This window comes from Ranitomeya imitator, chromosome 5 (assembly GCF_032444005.1).
Source record: "Ranitomeya imitator isolate aRanImi1 chromosome 5, aRanImi1.pri, whole genome shotgun sequence".
Classification (NCBI taxonomy): Eukaryota; Metazoa; Chordata; class Amphibia; order Anura; family Dendrobatidae; genus Ranitomeya; species Ranitomeya imitator.
Genome location: NC_091286.1, coordinates 570,318,224 through 570,340,470, shown reverse-complemented (window position 1 = coordinate 570,340,470; position 22,247 = coordinate 570,318,224). Strand labels below are relative to the sequence as shown.

The window sequence follows — 22,247 nt, the reverse complement described above, 5'->3', positions numbered from 1 at the left end:
ACTGCCCCTCACCTTGTGAGCACTGCCCCCTTACCTTTTGAGCATCAAGCCCTTATTTTGTGAGCATCACCCCCTTACCTTGCGAGCATCTTCCCCTTAACCCCTTCCCGACCTGTGACACAGCGTATGCGTCATGAAAGTCGGTGCCAATCCGACCTGTGACGCATATGCTGTGTCACAGAAAGATCGCGTCCCTGCAGATCGGGTGAAAGGGTTAACTCCCATTTCACCCGATCTGCAGGGACAGGGGGAGTGGTAGTTTAGCCCAGGGGGGGTGGCTTCACCCCCTCGTGGCTACGATCGCTCTGATTGGCTGTTGAAAGTGAAACTGCCAATCAGAGCGATTTGTAATATTTCACCTAAAAAAATGGTGAAATATTACAATCCAGCCATGGCCGATGCTGCAATATCATCGGCCATGGCTGGAAATACTAATGTGCCCCCACCCCACCCCTCCGATCGCCCCCCCAGCCCCCCGATCTGTGGCCCGCTCCCCTCCGTCCTGTGCTCCGCTTCCCCGTCCTCCTGTCCGCTCCCCCGTGCTCCAATCACACCCCCCCGTGCTCCAATCAAACCCCCCCGCACTCCGATCCCCCCCGTGCTCCGAACCACCCCCCCTGCACACCGATCCCCCCCCCTGCACACCGATCCACCCGCCCGCACACCGATCACTCTCCCCCATGCTCCGATCCCTCCCCCCCCGTGCTCCGACGCCCCCCCGTGCCCTGATCTCCCCCCCCTGTGCCCTGATCTCCCCCCCCTGTGCCCTGATCTCCCCCCCTTATACTTACCGATCCTGGCGGGGTCCGTCAGTCTTCTTCCCCGAGCGCCGCCATGTTCCAAAATGGCGGGCGCATGCGCAGTGCGCCCGCCGAATCTGCCGGCCGGCAGATTCGTTCCAATGTGAATTTTGATCACTGTGATATAATCTATCACAGTGGTCAAAATAAAAAAACAGTAAATGACCCCCCCCCATTTGTCCCCCATAGATAGGGACAATAATAAAATAAAGAATTTTTTTTTTTTTCACTAAGGTTGGAGTTAGAACTAGGGTTAGGGTTAGGGTTAGGGGTAGGGTTAGGGGTAGGGTTAGGGTTAGGGGTTGGTGTTAGGGTTAGGGGTAGGGGTAGGGTTAGGGGTAGGGGTAGGGTTAGGGTTAGGGTTTCGGTATGTGCACACGTATTCTGGTCCTCTGCGGATTTTTCCGCTGTGGATTTGATAAATCCGCAGTGCTAAACCGCTGCGGATTTATGGCAGATTTACCGCGGTTTTTCTGCGCATTTCACTGCGGTTTTACAACTGCGATTTTCTATTGGAGCAGTTGTAAAACCGCTGTGGAATCCGCAGAAAGAAGTGACATGCTGCGGAATGTAAACCGCTGCGTTTCCGTGCAGTTTTTCCGCAGCATGTGTACAGCGATTTTTGTTTCCCATAGGTTTACATTGAAATGTAAACTCATGGGAAACTGCTGCGGATCCGCAGCGTTTTCCAAAGCGTGTGCACATACCTTTAGAATTAGGCTATGTGCACACGGTGCGGATTTGGCTGCGGATCCGCAGCGCATTGGCCGCTGCGGATCCGCAGCAGTGTTCCATCAGGTTTACAGTACCATGTAAACCTATGGAAAACCAAATCCGCTGTGCCCATGGTGCGGAAAATACCGCACGGAAACGCTGCGTTGTATTTTCCGCAGCATGTCAATTCTTTGTGCGGATTCCGCAGCGTTTTACACCTATTCCTCAATAGGAATCCGCAGGTGAAATCCGCAGTAAATCCGCAGGTAAAACGCAGTGCCTTTTACCCGCGGATTTTTCAAAAATGGTGCGGAAAAATCTCACACGAATCCGCAACGTGGGTACATAGCCTTAGGGTTAGGGTTGGGTTGGAATTAGGGTTGTGGTTAGGGTTAGGGGTGTGTTGGGGTTAGGGTTGTGGTTAGGGGTGTGTTGCGGTTAGGGTTGTGGTTAGGGTTACGGCTACAGTTGGGATAAGGGTTAGGGGTGTGTTGGCGTAAGAATTGAGGGGTTTCCACTGTTTAGGCACATCAGGGGGTCTCCAAACGCAACATGGCGCCACCATTGATTCCAGCCAATCTTTTATTCAAAAAGTCAAATGGTGCTCCTTCCCTTCCGAGCCCCGACGTGTGCCCAAACAGTGGTTTACCCCCACATATGGGGTATCAGTGTACTCAGGACAAACTGGGCAACAATTACTGGGGTCCAATTTCTCCTGTTACCCTTGAGAAAATAAAAAATTGCTTGCTAAAACATCATTTTTGAGGAAAGTAAAATGATTTTTTATTTTCACGGCTCTGCGTTGTAAACGTCTGTGAAGCACTTGGGGGTTCAAAGTGCTCACCACATATCTAGATAAGTTCCTTGGGGGGTCTAGTTTCCAAAATGGGGTCACTTGTGGGGGGTTTCTACTGTTTAGGCACACCAGGGGCTCTGCAAACGCAACGTGACGCCCGCAGACCATTCCATCAAAGTCTGCATTTCAAAACGTCACTACTTGACTTCCGAGCCCCGACATGTGCCCAAACAGTGGTTTACCCCCACATATGGGGTATCAGCGTACTCAGGACAAACTGGGCAACAATTACTGGGGTCCAATTTCTCCTGTTACCCTTGAGAAAATAAAAAATTGCTTGCTAAAACATCATTTTTGAGGAAAGAAAAATGATTTTTTATTTTCACGGCTCTGCGTTGTAAACGTCTGTGAAGCACTTGGGGGTTCAAAGTGCTCACCACATATCTAGATAAGTTCCTTGGGGGGTCTAGTTTCCAAAATGGGGTCACTTGTGGGGGGTTTCTACTGTTTAGGCACACCAGGGGCTCTGCAAACGCAACGTGACGCCCGCAGACCATTCCATCAAAGTCTGCATTTCAAAAGTCACTACTTCCCTTCTGAGCCCCGACGTGTGCCCAAACAGTGGTTTACCCCCACATATGGGGTATCAGCGTACTCAGGAGAAACTGGACAACAACTTTTGGGGTCCAATTTCTCCTGTAACCCTTGGGAAAATAAAAAATTCTGGGCTAAAAAATTATTTTTGAGGAAAGAAAACGTATTTATTATTTTCACTGCTCTGTGTTATAAACTTCTGTGAAGCACTTGGGGGTTCAAAGTGCTCACCTCACATCTAGATAAGTTACTTTCGGGGTCTAGTTTCTAAAATGGGGTCACTTGTGGGGGGTTTCTACTGTTTAGCCACATCAGGGGCTCTGCAAACGCAACGTAACGCCCGCAGAGCATTCCATCAAAGTCTGCATTTCAAAATGTCACTACTTGACTTCCGAGCCCCGACATGTGCCCAAACTGTGGTTTACCCCCACATATGGGGTATCAGCGTACTCAGGAGAAACTGTACAACAACTTTTGGGGTCAAATTTCTCCTGTTACCCTTGGGAAAATAATAAATTGCAGGCTAAAAGATCATTTTAGAGAAAATAAAATTTTTATTTTATTTTCATGGCTCTGCGTTATAAACTTCTGTGAAGCACTTGGAAGTTCAAAGTCCTCACCACACATCTAGATTAGTTCCTTTGGGGGTCTAGTTTCCAAAATGGGGTCATATGTGGGGGATCTCCAATGTTTAGGCACACAGGGGCTCTCCAAACGTGACATGGTGTCCGCTAATGATTGGAGCTAATTTTCCATTTAAAAAGCCAATTGGCGTGCCTTCCCTTCCGAGCCCTGCCGTGCGCCCAAACAGTGGTTTACCCCCACATATGGGGTATCAGCGTACTCAGGACAAACTGGACAACAACATTTGCGGTCCAATTTCTCCTATTACCCTTGGCAAAATAGGAAATTCCAGGCTAAAAATCATTTTTGAGGAAAGAAAAATTATTTTTTATTTTCATGGCTCTGCATTATAAACTTCTGTGAAGCACCTGGGGGTTTAAAGTGCTCAATATGCATCTAGATAAGTTCCTTGGGGGGTCTAGTTTCCAAAATGGGGTCACTTGTGGGGGAGCTCCAATGCATAGGCACACAGGGGCTCTCTAAACGCGACATGGTGTCCGCTAACAATTGGAGCTAATTTTCCATTCAAAAAGTCAAATGGCGCGCCTTCCCTTCCGAGCCCTGCCGTGTGCCCAAACAGTGGTTTACCCCCACATATGAGGTATCGGCGTACTCGGGAGAAATTGCCCAACAAATTTTAGGATTCATTTTATCCTATTGCCCATGTGAAAATGAAAAACTGAGGCGAAAAGAATTTTTTTGTGAAAAAAAAAAGTACTTTTTCATTTTTACAGATCAATTTGTGAAGCACCTGAGGGTTTAAAGTGCTCAATATGCATCTAGATAAGTTCCTTTGGGGGTCTAGTTTCCAAAATGGGGTCATTTGTGGGGGAGCTCCAATGTTTAGGCACACGGGGGCTCTCCAAACACAACATGGTGTCCGCTAAAGAGTGGAGCCAATTTTTCATTCAAAAAGTCAAATGGCGCTCCTTCCCTTCCAAGCCCTGCCGTGCGCCCAAACAGTGGTTTACCCCCACATATGAGGTATCAGCGTACTCAGGACAAATTGGACAACAACTTTCGTGGTTCAGTTTCTCCTTGTACCATTGGGAAAATAAAAAAAATGTTGCTAAAAGATAATTTTTGTGACTAAAAAGTTAAATGTTCATTTTTTCCTTCCATGTTGCTTCTGCTGCTGTGAAGCACCTGAAGGGTTAAAAAACTTCTTGAATGTGGTTTTGAGCACCTTGAGGGGTGCATTTTTTAGAATGGTGTCACTTTTGGGTATTTTCATCCATATAGACCCCTCAAACTGACTTCAAATGTGAGGTGGTCCCTAAAAAAAATGGTTTTGTAAATTTCGTTGTAAAAATGAGAAATCGCTGGTCAAATTTTAACTCTTATAACTTCCTAGCAAAAAAAAATGTTGTTTCCAAAATTGTGCTGGTGTAAAGTAGACATGTGGGAAATGTTATTTATTAACTATTTTGTGTCACATAACTCTCTGGTTTAACAGAATAAAAATTCAAAATGTGAAAATTGCGAAATTTTCAAAATTTTCGCCAAATTTCCGTTTTTATCACAAATAAACGCAGAATTTATTGACCTAAATTTACCACTAACATGAAGCCCAATATGTCACGAAAAAACAATCTCAGAACCGCTAGGATCCGTTGAAGCGTTCCTGAGTTATTACCTCATAAAGGGACACTGGTCAGAATTGCAAAAAACGGCCAGGTCATTAAGGTCAAAATAGGCTGGGTCATGAAGGGGTTAACCCATGAGCATTGCCCCTTGTGAGCATCGCTTCTTTACATTGTGACCATTGCCCCCTTACCTTGTGAGCATCGCCCCTTTACATTGTGAGCATCGTACCCTTACCTTGTGAGCAACGTCCCCTTACCTTGTGAGCACGCTCGGACTGGCCCATAGGGTAACAGGGGAATCCCCCGGTGGGCCCCTGTGCAGATCTGGGCCCTCAACCCCACTGTATGGGCAGTACTTGGCATAATTCACGGGATTCAAACAGCATCTCGTCATTCATTAACTAAACTATCCAGTCTATTATTATATAGCGACATAGGTAAATTTGTGGATGACGGTAGTGTAATATTTGCATGCAAGTGAAAAGTGCCGCATCCCCCCCCCCCAAGTCAATTTTACTGGTTGGTCCTTGCAATCCCAGTCCAACACTGCTTCTGTGCATCGCCCCCTTACCTTGTGAGCATTGCACCCTCTCACCTTGTGAGCATCGCCCCCTTACCTTGTGAGCATTGCCCCCTTACCTTGAGAGTATCACCCAATTACCTTGTAAAGAGCATCATCCCCTTACCTTGAGAGCATCACCTTTTTTGCCTTGTGATCATTTTGCCCTTACCTTGCGAGCATCAACCTTCTACCTTGTGATCATTGTGCCCAAACCGTGTAAGTATAGCTCACTTACCTTGGAAACATCGCACCTTTACATTGTGAGCATCATCCACTTACCTTGTGAGCATCCCCCACTTACCTTGAGAGCATCTTCCCCTTACCTTGAGAGCATCACCCTTTTATCTTGTGATCATTGCGCCCTTACCTTGTGAGCATTGCGCCCTTACCTTGTGAGCATGGCCCCCTTTTTCCCTGTGAGCATCGTGCCCTTACCTTGAGAGCATCACCCTTTTACCGTGTGAGCATTGTCCCCTTACCTTGCGAGCATCGTCCCCTTAACCTTGTGAGCATCGTGCCCTTACCTTGAGAGCATCACCCTTTTACCTTGTGATCATCGCGCCGTTACCTTGTGAGCATCACACATTTACATTGTGAGCATCGCCCACTTACCTTGTGAGCGTCGCTCCCTTACCTTGTGAGCATACCCCACTTACCTTGAGAGCATCGTCCCCTTACCTTGAGAGCATCACCCTTTTACCTTGTGATCATTGCGCCCTTACCTTGTGAGCATCACGCCCTTACCTTGTGAGCATGGCCCCCTTTTTTCCTTGTGAGCATCGCGCCCTTACCTTGTGAGCATGGCCCCCTTTTTTCCTTGTGAGCATCGTGCCCTTACCTTGTGAGCATGGCCCCCTTTTTTCCTCATGAGCATCGCGCCCTTACCTTGTGAGCATGGCCCCCTTTTTTCCTTGTGAGCATCGCGCCATTACCTTGTGAGCATGGCCCCCTTTTTTCCTTGTGAGCATCGTGCCCTTACCTTGTGAGCATGGCCCCCTTTTTTCCTCATGAGCATCGCGCCCTTACCTTGCAAACATCGTCCACATATGTTTGGGTTTTTTTTCTGATTAAATTTAAGAACAGCGTTTTTTAAATCTGAAGCAGTTCAATTTTTTCAGCATTTTTGCAGGGTTTTTTCACCCAAGAGGAGCAATAAGAAAGTGTAAAGAAACACCAAACAGTTTTTTTTGCTGCATTTTTGGTGAATAAAACAAACTTTACTAAACATGTACTGTAGGCAAAGCACATGTAATCCGCTCCCCCCCAAAAAGTAACACAAACGCAGCTAAACCTGTGTTTTGAACGCAGCATTTTTATTACCAAGATAGCAGGTTTTGGCAGCAGAAAAAACGTTGCAATAATGCTGCGTGTGAACATAGACTAAAAGGATTGGGTATATGGACATGTAATAGTTCAGCATGTCCAGTCCTTGTTGTCTAATAGTTGGATCACCCCACTGCACATTAGAACTTTGATGGGTCATTCAGGCACAATGAACTCTCTATAGTCCGCTTCAGGGCGCAGTCAGATGGTTGTATTACTGATGCGACGATCGCAGTGCTCGGACTGGCCGTCAGCTCTCCTGACCTGAGCGTGACAGCATGTATTTCTATGCAGCTGTCACGTTCAGGTCAGGAGAACCACCTGCCAGTCTGAGGAGTGAAATGCAATCCTCGCACAAGTAATACAGCAGTCACGACTTAACCCTTAGTGTTGTTCTACTAGACATACAAAATATCTTAATAAATTATCAATATGACTAATAATGTAAATATATCTTGGTGCTCCATTTGTACTCCAGCTGTACTGTGGCTCCACTTTGTACCGTTTCATACAGAGTGCATGGAGACTGTATGGCTTCTTACACAGCCATCCAGTCTCAGTGCACTCTGTTTTGCCATGTGCATGAATCCCTGAAATTATTAAGACTGGTTGGAGATCAGTCAGTGGCAGCAATAGGACTTGATCTGACTACTGAAATCATATTCTTGTTCTTTGCCATGTGACTCCATCATAGATTTGATCTAATGAGTCATGAATCCTTGTGAGACAGATCGGCATGCCGGTCATTGATTATCACTAGATGATCAGGCATGCACAAAGTCATTACCATGGGGACATGGGGATGATTCATCTGTTCATTTGTGGGATACATTTATTTTGAATATTCCTTTGCAAATCAAGAACAAATTATTCATCATTTGTAAGTAAAATCATTATGTTTATTGCCAGTACAATGTATGCAAAGGTTGGATCAATATTTAGCATATTAAAGGGCATCTGTCATGAGGGCAGACCACTTTAAGTTAGGTTAAGTGCTGATCGCAAGAATAGAAAATGCTATATTTGCATAGAGGTCTACCTTTGGTGGCTTCTTTGGACGATTAGATGGCTCATGAAAATGAAGTTGAAGTTTCCTTGACCAAGTCTAAAGTGAAGAGTAAGACACAACCAGGAAACATTTTAAAAAAAAATTTGTCTAGCCCTTTAAATGTTTTTTTTTTTTTTTCATAAATTACAATGACTTACTATTTATGTGTCTTTCAAAGACAAGTCCAGCAATATTTTTACTTAGCCAGTGCGTTTCTCCATTACTGAGGCATCATTGATTGAACTTATAATCAAATGATGCTAAAAGTCTACGGTAGATCTGAAGCCTCTGTCACTCCAACTCTATTCCTGCCCAGCTCCGCCTCCTGCTTGACTGACAGCCTTTATGCCATGACAATTCAGACAAAGGAGCCATCAGTCAAGCAAGAGGAGGCAGTGCTGGGTGGGCAATGGAGCTGGAGTGACAGAGGCTTCAGATCTACCATAGCTCTTCAGCCTCATTTACATGTTCATTCAAACGCTGATTTCTCAGTAATGGAGGAATGGACCGGCCCTGTAAAATTATTGCTGGACTTGTCTTTGAAAGAGCTACATTCACATATAAATAGTTTCTTGGGGTGGGGTGATGATTTAAGGGTAAGATTGTAAGCTCAGTGATCAAGATGTTCATGCTTCTCATTAACGGTATAAATGAGCTTTATGGGTTCATGCCCTGTGCCTATATGCAGGGAGTGTCTAATTCCGGTGCGTTAGAGAAATAGGCCGGGTGTCCTTGCACGGAGCTCTCCTGACTGACTGCTCCTGGATAATCACTTTAAATTGCTCTTTGTTCCACAAGACCTATGGATTTTCTATAGACGTGGAAAAATCTATATGAAAAGTTCTCTGACGCTAATACACAAATACAAATTTGGAAAAAAACAAACAAAACAAAAAAACCTCAGCAGTTTTGACTCTTGGGCTGTATAGGTACAAATTCCATTTACAACTCACACAAAAAAAGAAAAAGAAAAGAGAATCACAAATGCTTCTAGATGATATAACTTGGTGTAAATTATTGATTTCTTGGAAGTGCATGGTCTGGAGTAAATTGGTACCATTAATAGAGCGAGGATATAATATGTCCTTGTCTTTCGCTTCCCTATAGAAGCACAAATGTGTTTTCTAAGGACATTTTTCAGTATCATAGGAAGCTGCCAGTACAAAGCCGTGATGGTGTGTGCGCTAAATAAACCAGCACGGTCAGTTGTGTGCGTATACATGCTTATATATTAGAATATACGTGTACATTACACTGTTACTCAAGTGTAATCATAAAGAGGTCTTCTGATAATGAATAACTAAAGGAAAAGTCATTATTAATAAACTCTTACATTCTTTTAATTAGCAAATTATACTAGTTTTGTCTCTGGAGGTAATCGCAGAAGCCTGTCGTAGGATGTTAATAGGACCAGTAGGAAGCTTCTCTTCATAAATATATTTCTAAATAAAGATATTCAGGAACTTATTTAGAATGATACTTCATTCAGTTATTTATTTATTTTAAGAAGGTATAGGCCATGCTGTGTAACCAGCTCCTCCTCTAGTAGGTATAGGCCATGTTGTGTAATCAGATCCTCCTAAAGTAGGTGTAGACCATGTTGTGTAACCAGATCCTTCTAAAGTAGGTGTAGACCATGTTGTGTAACCAGATCCTCCTAAAGTAGGTGTAGACCATGTTGTGTAACCAGATCCTTCTAAAGTAGGTGTAGACCATGTTGTGTAACCAGATCCTTCTAAAGTAGGTGTAGACCATGTTGTGTAACCAGATCCTTCTAAAGTAGGTGTAGACCATGTTGTGTAACCAGATCCTCCTAAAGTAGGTGTAGACCATGTTGTGTAACCAGATCCTTCTAAAGTAGGTGTAGACCATGTTGTGTAACCAGATCCTTCTAAAGTAGGTGTAGACCATGTTGTGTAACCAGATCCTCCTAAAGTAGGTGTAGGCAATGTTGTGTAACCAGATCCTTCTAAAGTATGTATAGGCCATGTTGTGTAACCAGATCCTCCTAAAGTTTGTGTAGGCCATTTTGTGTCACCAGCTCCACCTAAAGTAGGTATATGCCATGTTGTGTAACCAGCTCATCGTAAAGTAGGTGTAGGCCATGTTGTGTAACCCGCTCCTCCTAAAGTAGGTATAGGTCAAGTTTTGTAACCAACTTCTTCTATATTAGGTATAGGCCATGTCGTGTAACCAGCTCCTCCTATAGTAGGTATAGGCCATATTGTGTAACCAGCTCCTCCTAAAATAAAGGAGGAGAGCTTCCAAAATGTGCATTGGGGTGAGCGCACGGACCCAGGGAACCCCCATATCTGCGTCTCATCCAAGGTAATACCCGTTTCATAATTTATTTATTTGGCCCTCTGCGGTGGGAATTTTTCCAAACCGCAGCTCATATTGTTGGTATAAATCTTTTCTCTATTGTCAGGTATATTATGATGATTTGCAGGTATGTCCACATATCATAATGAGCTTTTACTTTAGTTAGTCCCCATTATAGGAATGGAAACTTTTAATATACAGTACAGACCAAAAGTTTGGACACACCTTCTCATTTAAAGATTTTTCTGTATTTTAATGACTATGAAAATTGCACATTCACACTGAAGGCATCAAAACTGTGGATTAACACATGTGGAATTATATACTTAACAAAAAAGTGTGAAACAACTGAAAATATGTCTTATATTCTAGGTTCTTCAAAGTAGCCACCTTTTGCTTTGATGACTGCTTTGCACACTCTTGGCATTCTCTTGATGAGCTTCAAGAGGTAGTCATTGGGAATGGTTTTCACTTCACAGGTGTGCCCTATCAGGTTTAATAAGTGGGATTTCTTGCCTTATAAATGGGGTTGGGACCATCAGTTGTGTTGTGCAGAAGTCTGGTGGATACACAGCTGATAGTCCTACTGTTAGACTGTTAGAATTTGTATTATGGCAAGAAAAAAGCAGCTAAGTAAAGAAAAACGAGTGGCCATCATTACTTTAAGAAATGAAGTCAGTCAGTCCGAAAAATTGGGAAAACTTTGAAAGTGTCCCCAAGTACAGTGGCAAAAACCATCAAGCGCTACAAAGAAACTGGCTCACATGAGGACCGCCCCAGGAAAGGAAGACCAAGAGTCACCTCTGCTTCTGAGGATAAGCTTATCCGAGTCACCAGCCTCAGAAATCGCAGGTTAACAGCAGCTCAGATTAGAGACCAGGTCAATGCCACACAGAGTTCTAGCAGCAGACACATCTCTACAACAACTGTTAAGAGGAGACTTTGTGCAGCAGGCCTTCATGGTAAAATAGCTGCTAGGAAACCACTGCTAAGGACAGGCAACAAGCAGAAGAGACTTGTTTGGGCTAAAGAACACAAGGAATGGACATTAGACCAGTGGAAATCCTGTGCTTTGGTCTGATGAGTCCAAATTTGAGATCTTTGGTTCCAACCACCGTGTCTTTGTGTGACGCAGAAAAGGTGAACGGATGGACTCTACATGCCTGGTTCCCACCCTGAAGCATGGAGGAGGAGGTGTGATAGTGTGGGGGTGCTTTGCTGGTGACGCTGTTGGGGATTTATTCAAAATTGAAGGCATACTGAACCAGCATGGTGTTATGAATAGGTAATTCAGAACCACAATGGACCTTGAAGTTCAGAGCACACAAGTGACCTGACAAAAACCACAAAACATAGGACGAGCTCTGAGACGTGGAAACTCTGCTGACCGCAATCCCTAAACCTATCAAACCACACTAGAGGTAGCCGTGGATTGCACCTAACGCTCCCTATGCAACTCGGCACAGCCTGAGAAACTAGCTAGTCCTGAAGATAGAAAAATAAGCCTACCTTGCCTCAGAGAAATTCCCCAAAGGAAAAGGCAGCCCCCCACATATAATGACTGTGAGTAAAGATGAAAATACAAACACAGAGATGAAATAGATTTAGCAAAGTGAGGCCCGACTTACTGAATAGACCGAGGATAGGAAAGATAGCTTTGCGGTCAACACAAAAACCTACAAACAACCACGCAGAGGGGCAAAAAGACCCTCCGCACCGACTAATGGTACGGAGGTGCTCCCTCTGCGTCTCGGAGCTTCCAGCAAGCAAGCAAAACCAAAAAAGCAAGCTGGAAAGAAAATATAGCAGCAAAAGTAACACAAGCAGAACTTAGCTTATGCTGAGCAGACAGGCCACAGGAACGATCCAGGAGGAAGCAAGACCAATACTAGAACATTGACTGGAGGCCAGGATCAAAGCACTAGGTGGAGTTAAATAGAGCAGCACCTAACGACTTAACCTCATCACCTGAGGAAGGAAACTCAGAAGCCGCAGTACCACTCGTGACCACAGGAGGGAGCTTGATCACATAATTCACAACAGCATGGCTACCACAGCATCTTGCAGTGGCATGCTATTCCATCCGGCTTACGTTTAGTTGGACCATCATTTATTTTTCAACAGGACAATGACACCAAACACACTTCCAGGCTGTGTAAGGGCTATTTGAGCAAGAAGGAGAGTGATGGGGTGCTACACCAGATGACCTGGCCTCCACAGTCACCAGACCTGAACCCAATCGAGATGGTTTGGGGTGAGCTGGACTACAGAGTGAAGGCAAAAGGGTCAACAAGTGGGAAGTATCTCTGGGAACTCCTTCAAGATTGTTGGAAGACCATCCCCGGTGACTACCTCTTGAAGCTCATCAAGAGAATGCCAAGAGAAAGCAAAAGGTGGCTACTTTGAAGAACCTAGAATATAAGACATATTTTCAGTTGTTTCACACTTTTTTAAGTATATAATTCCACAATTGTTAATTCATAGTTTTGATGCCTTCAGTGTGAATTTACAATTTTCATGAAAATATAGAAAAATCTTTAAATGGGAAGGTGTGTCTAAACTTTTGGTCTGTACTATAAGTGTAATTCTAATGTGATTGGTATGGTCCCCTTGCTCCGTGTGCTCTCGTGCGGGCCTGCATTCATGCAGTGGTTGGTACTCTTTTTTTTTTTTTTTTTTTTTTTTTTTTTTTTTTTGGTGCACTTTTCCTCATCTGTTCTATGTATTATATTTCTTAAATAATTTTTTTCATTTTTATACATATGGATTCTATGGTCGTTTGTTTAGGCTTTGCCTACCGCCTTGCTCCTCTCAACATAAGTATAGGCTATATTGCATTACCATTATCGTCTTAAAAGGGTTCTATTTTTTTCTTAATTTTAAATAATAAATACTAAACTTTCATTTCTTTTAATAATTTTGTCCAGCCTAAGGCTACTTTCACACTTGTATCGTTTGTTGTACGTCCCAATGCGTCGTTTTGGAGAAAAAACGCATCCTGCAAAGTTGCCCGCAAGATGCGTTTTTTCTCCATAGACTTGTACTACCAACGCATTGCGACGTATGGCCATATGTCGCATCCGTCGTGCAACGGATGCGTCGTGTTTTTGGAGGACGCGACGCACAAAAAACGTTCAATGTAACGTTTTTTTGTGCGTCGTGACCGCCATTTTCGACCGCGCAGCCGAAACTCCGCCCCATCCTCCCCACTCATCGCAATGAGCAGTGGATGCGTTGTACAACTGCATCCGCTGCCCACGTTGTGCTACATTCAACACACTGTCCGTCGGCACATTGGGCCGACGGTTTGCGACGGCCCCGTACCGACGCAAGTGTGAAAGTAGCCTAAAAAGTTATGAAACTTTGCAGCTTATTAAAGGATTTGTCTTGATTCATGTAATTAAAAATGCATTTAGTGGCTTTCAAACCTTTGTGCTCCCTAGGCTATTTGTGATATCAATGCAGCTGAAAATAGGCAATGTCATTATTTGTAATACATATGTTGGCAGTGATGGGTCAGCACCTGTGTCCTCCCCTTAGTGAGCTCAGCCAGTGCTTCTGTCACATTGTTTGTGGCTGGTCCAACCCACAACTAATTGCCTTTCACTCCAGTAAGATTAATAATAGCAGTAATGTTTGATAATAGACAGGCCCTCTTTGCCCCTTTTATACTGTATAGCATTGGATCTGCCCCCACAGGGACCTTGTTCTCATACCCACTAGTGATAGATACAGTTGTTTAAAAAAGTGTTCGCCCCTTTCTGATTTCCTATTCTTTTGCATGTTTGTCACAAGTAAATGTTTCAGATCACCAAATTTAAATATTAGACAACGATAACACAAGTAAACACAAAATATAGTTTTTAAATGAAGGTCTTAATTATTAAGGGAAAAAGAAATCCAAACCTACAGGACCCTGTACGCGAAACTGATTGCCCTTCATTAAAAAATAAATTAACTGTGGTTTATTACATCTTTGGAAAGCGGAGTTCAAATTCCCTAGCCACACGCAGGCCTGATTACTGTCACACCTGTTGTCAATCAAGAAATCACTTAAATAGGCCTGACAAAGTGAAGTAGACCAAAAGGTCCTCAAAAGCTAAACATAATGCTGCAATTCAAAAAGAATTCTGGAATAAATGAGAAACGAAGTATTTTGAGATCTATCAGTCTGGAAAAGGTTATAAAGTCATGTCTAAAGCTTTTTGACTCCAGCAAACCACAGTGAGAGCTATTATCCACAAATGGTGAAAACAAGGAACAGTGGTGAACCTTCCCAGGAGTGAGCGGCCGACTAAAATTACGCCAAGAGCAAAGCGACGACCTATCCATGAGGTCACAAAAGACCCCACAGCAACATCCACAGAACTGCAGGCCTCAACTTTCCTCAGTTAAGGTTAGTGTTCATGGCTAGAGATGAGCGAATTTGATCGGGTCAGGGCTTAGCAAGCTATAGTCTTACCGATAAGCTGCAGAGGGAACCCGGCTTCCTGGATCGCTCTGGCTGATCAGCTGTCTGGCGCCGCATGTGTTGTGGCTGTGTGACAGTCACGACACATGCATGGAGATCCTGTTTTTGGCAAAAAGAGTAACCATCGTTTTCCCTTTTATTTCACAAATCAACGGTGCACATGAAAATAACTTTGTGATATATCTTCTAAGAAAAATCTGTTTCTTTCACTTACTGGATGTATTTCTCACTCTCAATTTATGAGTAAAGTCTATATACAGTGAAGGCAGATTTTCACATTAGTAAGATAGAAGATGACTGTTCGTGCTTTTAAAGTTCTATGGAGGGGGAAATGTGAGGAGCTTGAAACAGACAAAGACTTTCTGCTGCAAGTTCTCCTGAAATGACAGATCCAATTCTCCATAGAACTTTATGAGCACCAACTGTCATCTCCCATCTCAGTAATGGGAAAATCTGTATTCACTGAAAATAGATTTTATTTTGAGAATGCACGATCAGACCGAGAGGATAAAGATGTGGATTTCTCTACTAAGACATATTACAATTTTTTTTTTTTTTTTTACATTTGATTAATGAATAAAAATGATACTTAAGAAAGATTTTTTTAACTTTTTATTACTTTTTTTTTTATATATATTAATCAGAACACCTACAGCAGACCTTGACACTATCTGATATTTCTAGGAAGGTGTCGCGGTAGCGATCAGTTATATATAGGAGCGAGCGGCGCATGTGAGGCACACGTTTATCCCGCTGTAAAGCGAAGGGCGCCGATCAAATGGATGCTGAGATGTAAGAGCGAGGAGGAGAATGTCAGACAAGGTGCCGCTTTTGTCTGCAGGAGGATTTTTGGCTTCCAGAATTCCTTCTTTCTTGAGTCTCTGACCTCACGTTTCATTAGGATTTAATAAAGTTCCCGTGTAATGACATTGTGCTGAGTTCCCGCGGCTGACGGAGGACGCCACCTTCCATTGGATCAGAGGCCACAATGAACTGTCTCATAGATAATTGTCCTTGATCCTTCGCTTCAGACACAGGCTGCCGCCGATTTGATTCTATTAATTGACAAAGAAATATTGTAATGTCAGTAAAAAAAAAAAAAAAAAAAAAAGCAAACGTCTGGTGATGACAAACTGTCTAAGGGGAAATTAAAATCAACACATCTCTGTGGGAGGATTTAATTAAACAGAGAGCTGGTGCATGTGCCGTAATAATCTGCGCGTTAACACTTACCCACCCGGGAAGCCTCCAACGCCAATTTTTCACTTATACAATATCTTATGCGGAAAAAGAAAAGACTTTATACAGGTAAGTCCTTGATTGTAAGTGTAATCGTCGCTGTGCCCGTGTAGCCCCCTGATCGGGTGGTGCGGTGAGCATTTCTGGATAATCTGAGGACTTGTGTCCAATGATCCTCCCTGATAATCCTGCAAAAATCATCCACAATACGAAGATATGAAAACTCTCAGGATCAACAACACGTCAGACTAAGCCAGGTCCTTCATCCGTCATCGCTATTTCATCACTCCCTGCCCATCGTTGTAATCTTCCTTTTTGTCTACCCTAAAAGTCATTTCAGAGTTACCGCCATTTTTGTCTTATGATATTTTCATTTTGCTTTATGTGCTATGCTTGCTTTAGACATAAAGCGGCAAACTATGAAAACGCCAGTCTTAAGGCCCCTATACATGGTGAAATGTCATCCAGATTCCGACGCTAGCGTTTGACGCACCGCACAACGGGTGCAGCGGATGCATTTCTCCGGCGCATCCGCTGCCCCATTGTGAGGTGCGGGGAGGTGGGGGCAGCAGATGCGCCGGAGAAATGCATCCGCTGCACCCGTTGTAACGTTTTTTGCTCCCGGCGGTCCGCCACAACACGGCGCAACCATCGCACGACGGTTGCGACGTGTGGCAAAGTGTCGCAATGCGTCGCTAATGTTAATCTATGGGGCAAAAACGCATCCTGCAAACAACTTTGCAGGATGCGTTTTTTGCCATAAACGACGCATTGCGACGTCTGGCAAAAACCGCCAGTGTGAAAGTAGCCTAAGACGTTCATTATCGCTGGTGTTTCTCATGTACAATAGAAAAGCCTAAGAAAAAAATGGCATAAAAAATCCCATGTGTAGTGCGTACTGCGTTCTGAAATCCTCACATACAACAGAAACACTTCCAGAATGGCTGTAAAAACCAATATGGACTAAAATATTAATGGCTTTGTTCATTTGCAAGAACTAATATCAACCTGTATATATGGCTACCTTTAAAGGAAATTTGTCACCAGATTTTTGAGGACCCCATAATGTAGGGGAAGAGACCCTGATTCCGGCCATGTGTTACTTACCGGGCTGCTTTCTGTAGTTTTAATAAAATTCCTGTTTTATCTTCTGCAGATCTACCAGTTCTCTGAATGTTGAGCTCTGTGTATCCCCTCCCACTCCACTGATTGGCAGCATTCTGTATTCACTGTGCATAGGCAGAAAGCTAGGGGCGGGTTTATACAGAACTCTTGAATATGGAAGACTACATGGCAGCAGTTTTATTACTCCTTTAGATTTAATCTCCTGCTGATAAAACTGTGGTTTTATCAAAACTACAGCATGCAGCCCAGTAAGGGACACATTGCTGGAATCGGGGTCTCTTTCCCTACATTATGTTGCTCTCAGATTAGGTGGCCTGGTGACAGATTCCCTTTAAAGAACTTCTGTAATATAAGTTGTAATCGGTCTTGTCGAGCCGTTAGATGCTGTGTGGAGGGGAGTTAACGGGACGTAATTGTAAGTATCACTCCAATGATTTCCTATTGGATGGATCGCATTTCCTCCAGTGACCTCATTTAGATTGGGGTCCTCTATAATAACGTATCTCTGATGGCATTAATTAGAATACTTGTGATGAGAGGGGCTCCGATCACTTTAGCCCCCTCTATATGGTGCCACTATTTTTAGTTGAGCAAATGTTTTGTGCCCACTCACCAATCCTAGCGGTACAGATCATGTACATGACATGCACAGCTTTCCTCCTATCGCTTGTACTGTAAAGCAAGAACCAGATGAATACATTTTTTGCAAAACAGATGACGTCACTGATTGTAAAGTATCCGCCAATTATGCAGTGCTGAAAAGTGTGAAGTGTCGTTAGCGTCGGGGCTTCTTGTGCTCTTTTACCAGCAGTTGCATATGGTGATGTGTATTTCCATAAGTTTTCCGAGTTTCCTGAATCTGCCAGGATCTCGGTCAGCTATTGTAAGTGAATCCGTTCATTGGCAGGAGGACTCCATTCTGATTTATGCGCCGAGGTTGATTTATCAATACTGTTGCTGAGGGCAGGTTCTGCAGCTATGTACAAACTCATTAATCTGAGTAATGGGTGCAACATACTGTATTTCTAAAATATGGTGCGCCTTATGATAAATGTATGGTGGTTTCCTGCTCTGATTGTATGTAAAGCAAAGCCATTGTACAGAAACAGAGACTAATAGACCAAGATTCTATAGAAACAAACCCTGATATAGCGTCTCTGGTCTGTGGACCTTTCATCACTTTTTGTCATGTTAAACTTGATACCTTATGGTAAACGGGCTAAAGAGATGAATAAAACATTTGTTTTTATTTCTCCCCTCCATCGTACGTAAAAAGATATTCTTCTGGGGGTGGAAACTGTTTCTCCTGTATGGATTTGACCAATCCTAACAAGGCAGGAGAAAAAAATAGCACACGCCCCCAAAGAATTCAGAGCTGCCATTTTCAGTGTGATTTGGTAAGACTGTGTCTCACCTGATCTCCTAACTCCCCGGCGCTTATTGACAGAACAAGCTTTGGGAGAGGAGCCTTAGCTGTCATTACATCTAACACTCTGGATCTATCCCAGATATCGGCCTGTACACCCCTGGCCTCAGCTATTCGACAATTCAATTGTTCACCTATTAGAAAATCTCCATTATGCTGTTTTGACAGACATGGTCATTCTTGTATCTGCTCTTCTAGGTGAACACCTGAGGATTTGTCCACAAGGTTACACATGCTGCACCACGGAGATGGAAGAGAACTTCGCCAATATCAGTAAAATGGAGTTTGACAACTCGTTGAGAGAGTCCAGCCTCTCCGTCCAGGGCCTGCTCTTCACTCAGAACCGAAACTTTGACAGTAAGAGCCTTTTATATAACATCACATAGAAATCAGTCCATAAAATGGGAGAACTAAAGGTGATCAAACATGGACCATGTCTCCCCACTATACTCTCAGGCCTTATGCACTTCGACAGTGTTCATAAATCTTGTTAGAATTGTGACGACTAGTAAAAGCAGCAAAAGGATGTAGAGTACGAAATGTGTGTCCATATTCTGTAACGGAGTGTAGGTCAGTCTTGTTTTACTTGAGGTCTTCAGTGAGGTTTGTCATGACAACTCTGGTCACACTAAAACTACGGTACACTATGCCTGCCTAAGGCTACAGTACACTATGCCTGACTAAGGCTACAGTACACTATGCCTGCCTGACTAAGGCTACAGTACACTATGCCTGCCTAAGGCTACAGTACACTGTGCCTGCCTAAGGCTACAGTACACTGTGCCTGCCTAAGGCTACAGTACACTATGCCTGCCTAAGGCTACAGTACACTATGCCTGACTAAGGCTACAGTACACTATGCCTGCCTAAGGCTACAGTACACTGTGCCTGCCTAAGGCTACAGTACACTATGCCTGCCTAAGGCTACAGTACACTATGCCTGCCTGACTAAGGCTACAGTACACTATGCCTGCCTAAGGCTACAGTACACTATGCCTGACTAAGGCTACAGTACACTATGCCTGCCTGACTAAGGCTACAGTACACTATGCCTGCCCAACTAAGGCTACAGTACACTATGCCTGCCTAAGGCTACAGTACACTATGCCTGACTAAGGCTACAGTACACTATGCCTGCCTGACTAAGGCTACAGTACACTATGCCTGCCCAACTAAGGCTACAGTACACTATGCCTGCCTAAGGCTACAGTACACTATGCCTGCCTAAGGCTACAGTACACTATGCCTGCCTGACTAAGGCTACAGTACACTATGCCTGCCCAACTAAGGCTACAGTACACTATGCCTGCCTAAGGCTACAGTACACTATGCCTGCCTAAGGCTACAGTACACTATGCCTGCCTGACTAAGGCTACAGTACACTATGCCTGCCTAAGGCTACAGTACACTATGCCTGACTAAGGCTACAGTACACTATGCCTGCCTAAGGCTACAGTACACTATGCCTGCCTAAGGCTACAGTACACTATGTCTGCCTAAGGCTTCTGTACACTATGCCTGCCTGACTAAGGCTGCAGTACACTATGCCTGCCTGATTGGCTTCTGTACACTATGCCTGCCTGACACTGCCTGCCTGACTAAGGCTACTGTACACTATGGTACACAGTGGCGGTATGTCCCTGCTAGACTACATTTGCGTGGTCTATTCTTTGCCACAAGGGTCAGTGACCCATTTAGCTTGTTTTTTTATTAATTATTATTATTATTATTGAGGTCCTGATATAAATGAGTTGATGCTACTGACAAGTTTGATTTTAAAAAATTAATGTTTTTTTTTTCCAGTTTTATATAAATAAATAGTAATCAGTGTTTAAATTGTTTATCCCACCAATAACATTTATCACCTCACCATGAGTGTCTGAGCGTATGTGCCCACGATCCAGAGTTACTACAGGTTTGACACAGCAACATACACTGCGTCCAAAGAACTGCTAGTTCCGGATCGTGGGCACCCAGACTAAGGGGTAATGTTTCTTCTTGGGAAGAGATATATGCCTGACATACCAGTGTAAGGAGACTTATAGGCCATGAAATGCTCCTCTGGAAGTAGCAATGCTAAAAGTCTTTTAGGATTGCTACTTCCATTAGGTGGTGCTAGAGTTCAAGACCTCTTACTCTATGAAGGGAGGCAATTTGCATATCTAACCATGGGTGGCGATACATATGTGATGACAGGAGTCTGTCCACTAGGACCCCCACGGGTTCTAAGATCAGAAGTGATAGTGCACATGTGTGACCACCTCTCTATTCACTTCTATGGGAGAGGGCATGCACTTATGTGACCACCCCACCTATAGACAATGAATAGAGCAGTGGTCACACATGCTCACTACTGCTCCGTGTCCACAAAAGCCGTTCTCATGATTGGCGAGGCTCTCAGGAGTTGGACCTCACAGATCATGCTTTTATCACATATGCTGTGGATGTGTAATACATTATGTTGGTGGGATAACCCCCTTAATGAAAAGTGTTCAGTTTTGAGCCTATGGATGTACCCATAGATGGCTCCATACAGTGACTGCACGCCATTCTCACAGAACAGTTTTTCCATTCTATTCCTTACGTATAATATCTCGCTCCTTTCCAGGATATTTTCTGGACCTGTTGAATAAATCCGAACAGATTCTCATGGACACATTTCCTAATTTGTATGGAGAACTTTACACCCAAAATGATGGGAAGATATTCAGAGACTTGTACATCGAGCTGCGCCAGTACTACCGCGGCTCCGGAGTCAATCTGGAGGAGGCGCTGACGGAGTTCTGGAGCCATCTACTGGAGAGCGTGTTCAAGACACAGAACTCACAGTTCACCTTTTCTTATGAGTATTTGGACTGCTTGGCAAAGCAGTATGACCAGCTGAAGCCATTTGGGGACATTCCACGGGAAATGAAATTAAAGGCAACCCGGGCGTTTATCGCAGCCCGATCATTTGTCCAAGGACTTGGCGCTGCTGCTGATATCGTCAGGAAGGTCACCCAGGTATGTGTTCACACTGAGTGTCCTGTACACGCAACATACAATGGACACATCACTATCGTTATTGGCAAAATGAGACTCATTAGTCAGGCAACCATGGTATGGTTGTCATTCTCAATTAGCATACTCCTCTTATTCTTCTTTAGAGGATCTGTTGTAGACTTTTCTGCTCTATGCTAACCCAAATATTGTGCCGTTTGGCAAATAGAAGCTATTAAAAAGTGCAGACATACTCCTTCCCTCTCACGCACCACCCGTCCTCTCACCAGTGATCAAACATCTTGTAAATATATTTATGAAGTTACATTACCATACATAGGTTAAATCAGCTCTCCAATGTAAGATTTAAGCAGGGTTTACACGGTGGCTTTGCCTCGACAAAGAGCGCTATGCATAGCTGCTACATCACAGTGCACAACAAGTAAATGGGACCGCATTGCCACCCTTAGGGTACCGTGACCTGGACAAGAACAGTACAAAAAAATCCGACTCCGTTGGATATTTTGCAACTTGCTAGTGGCAGTTAGGTTACCATAGAGGCCACAAACTGATACATTGGAACGGATTTACTAATGTGGCTGGGCCTAGGTCGTGACAAAATATGCACCAATCGCAAT

The 22,247-nt window shown here is 43.9% G+C and overlaps 1 protein-coding gene across 1 annotated transcript in view; it reads left to right on the top strand.

Moving 5' to 3' along the window:
- The window catches only part of GPC1 (glypican 1), a 102,488-nt gene that overhangs the window by 66,411 nt on the left and 13,830 nt on the right, over positions 1 to 22,247 (top strand). Inside the window, exons 2-3 of the mRNA XM_069727799.1 lie at positions 18,829 to 18,987; positions 21,239 to 21,633. Of these exons, the coding sequence (XP_069583900.1) occupies positions 18,829 to 18,987; positions 21,239 to 21,633 (554 nt within the window). The remainder of the gene's footprint in view (positions 1 to 18,828; positions 18,988 to 21,238; positions 21,634 to 22,247) is intronic.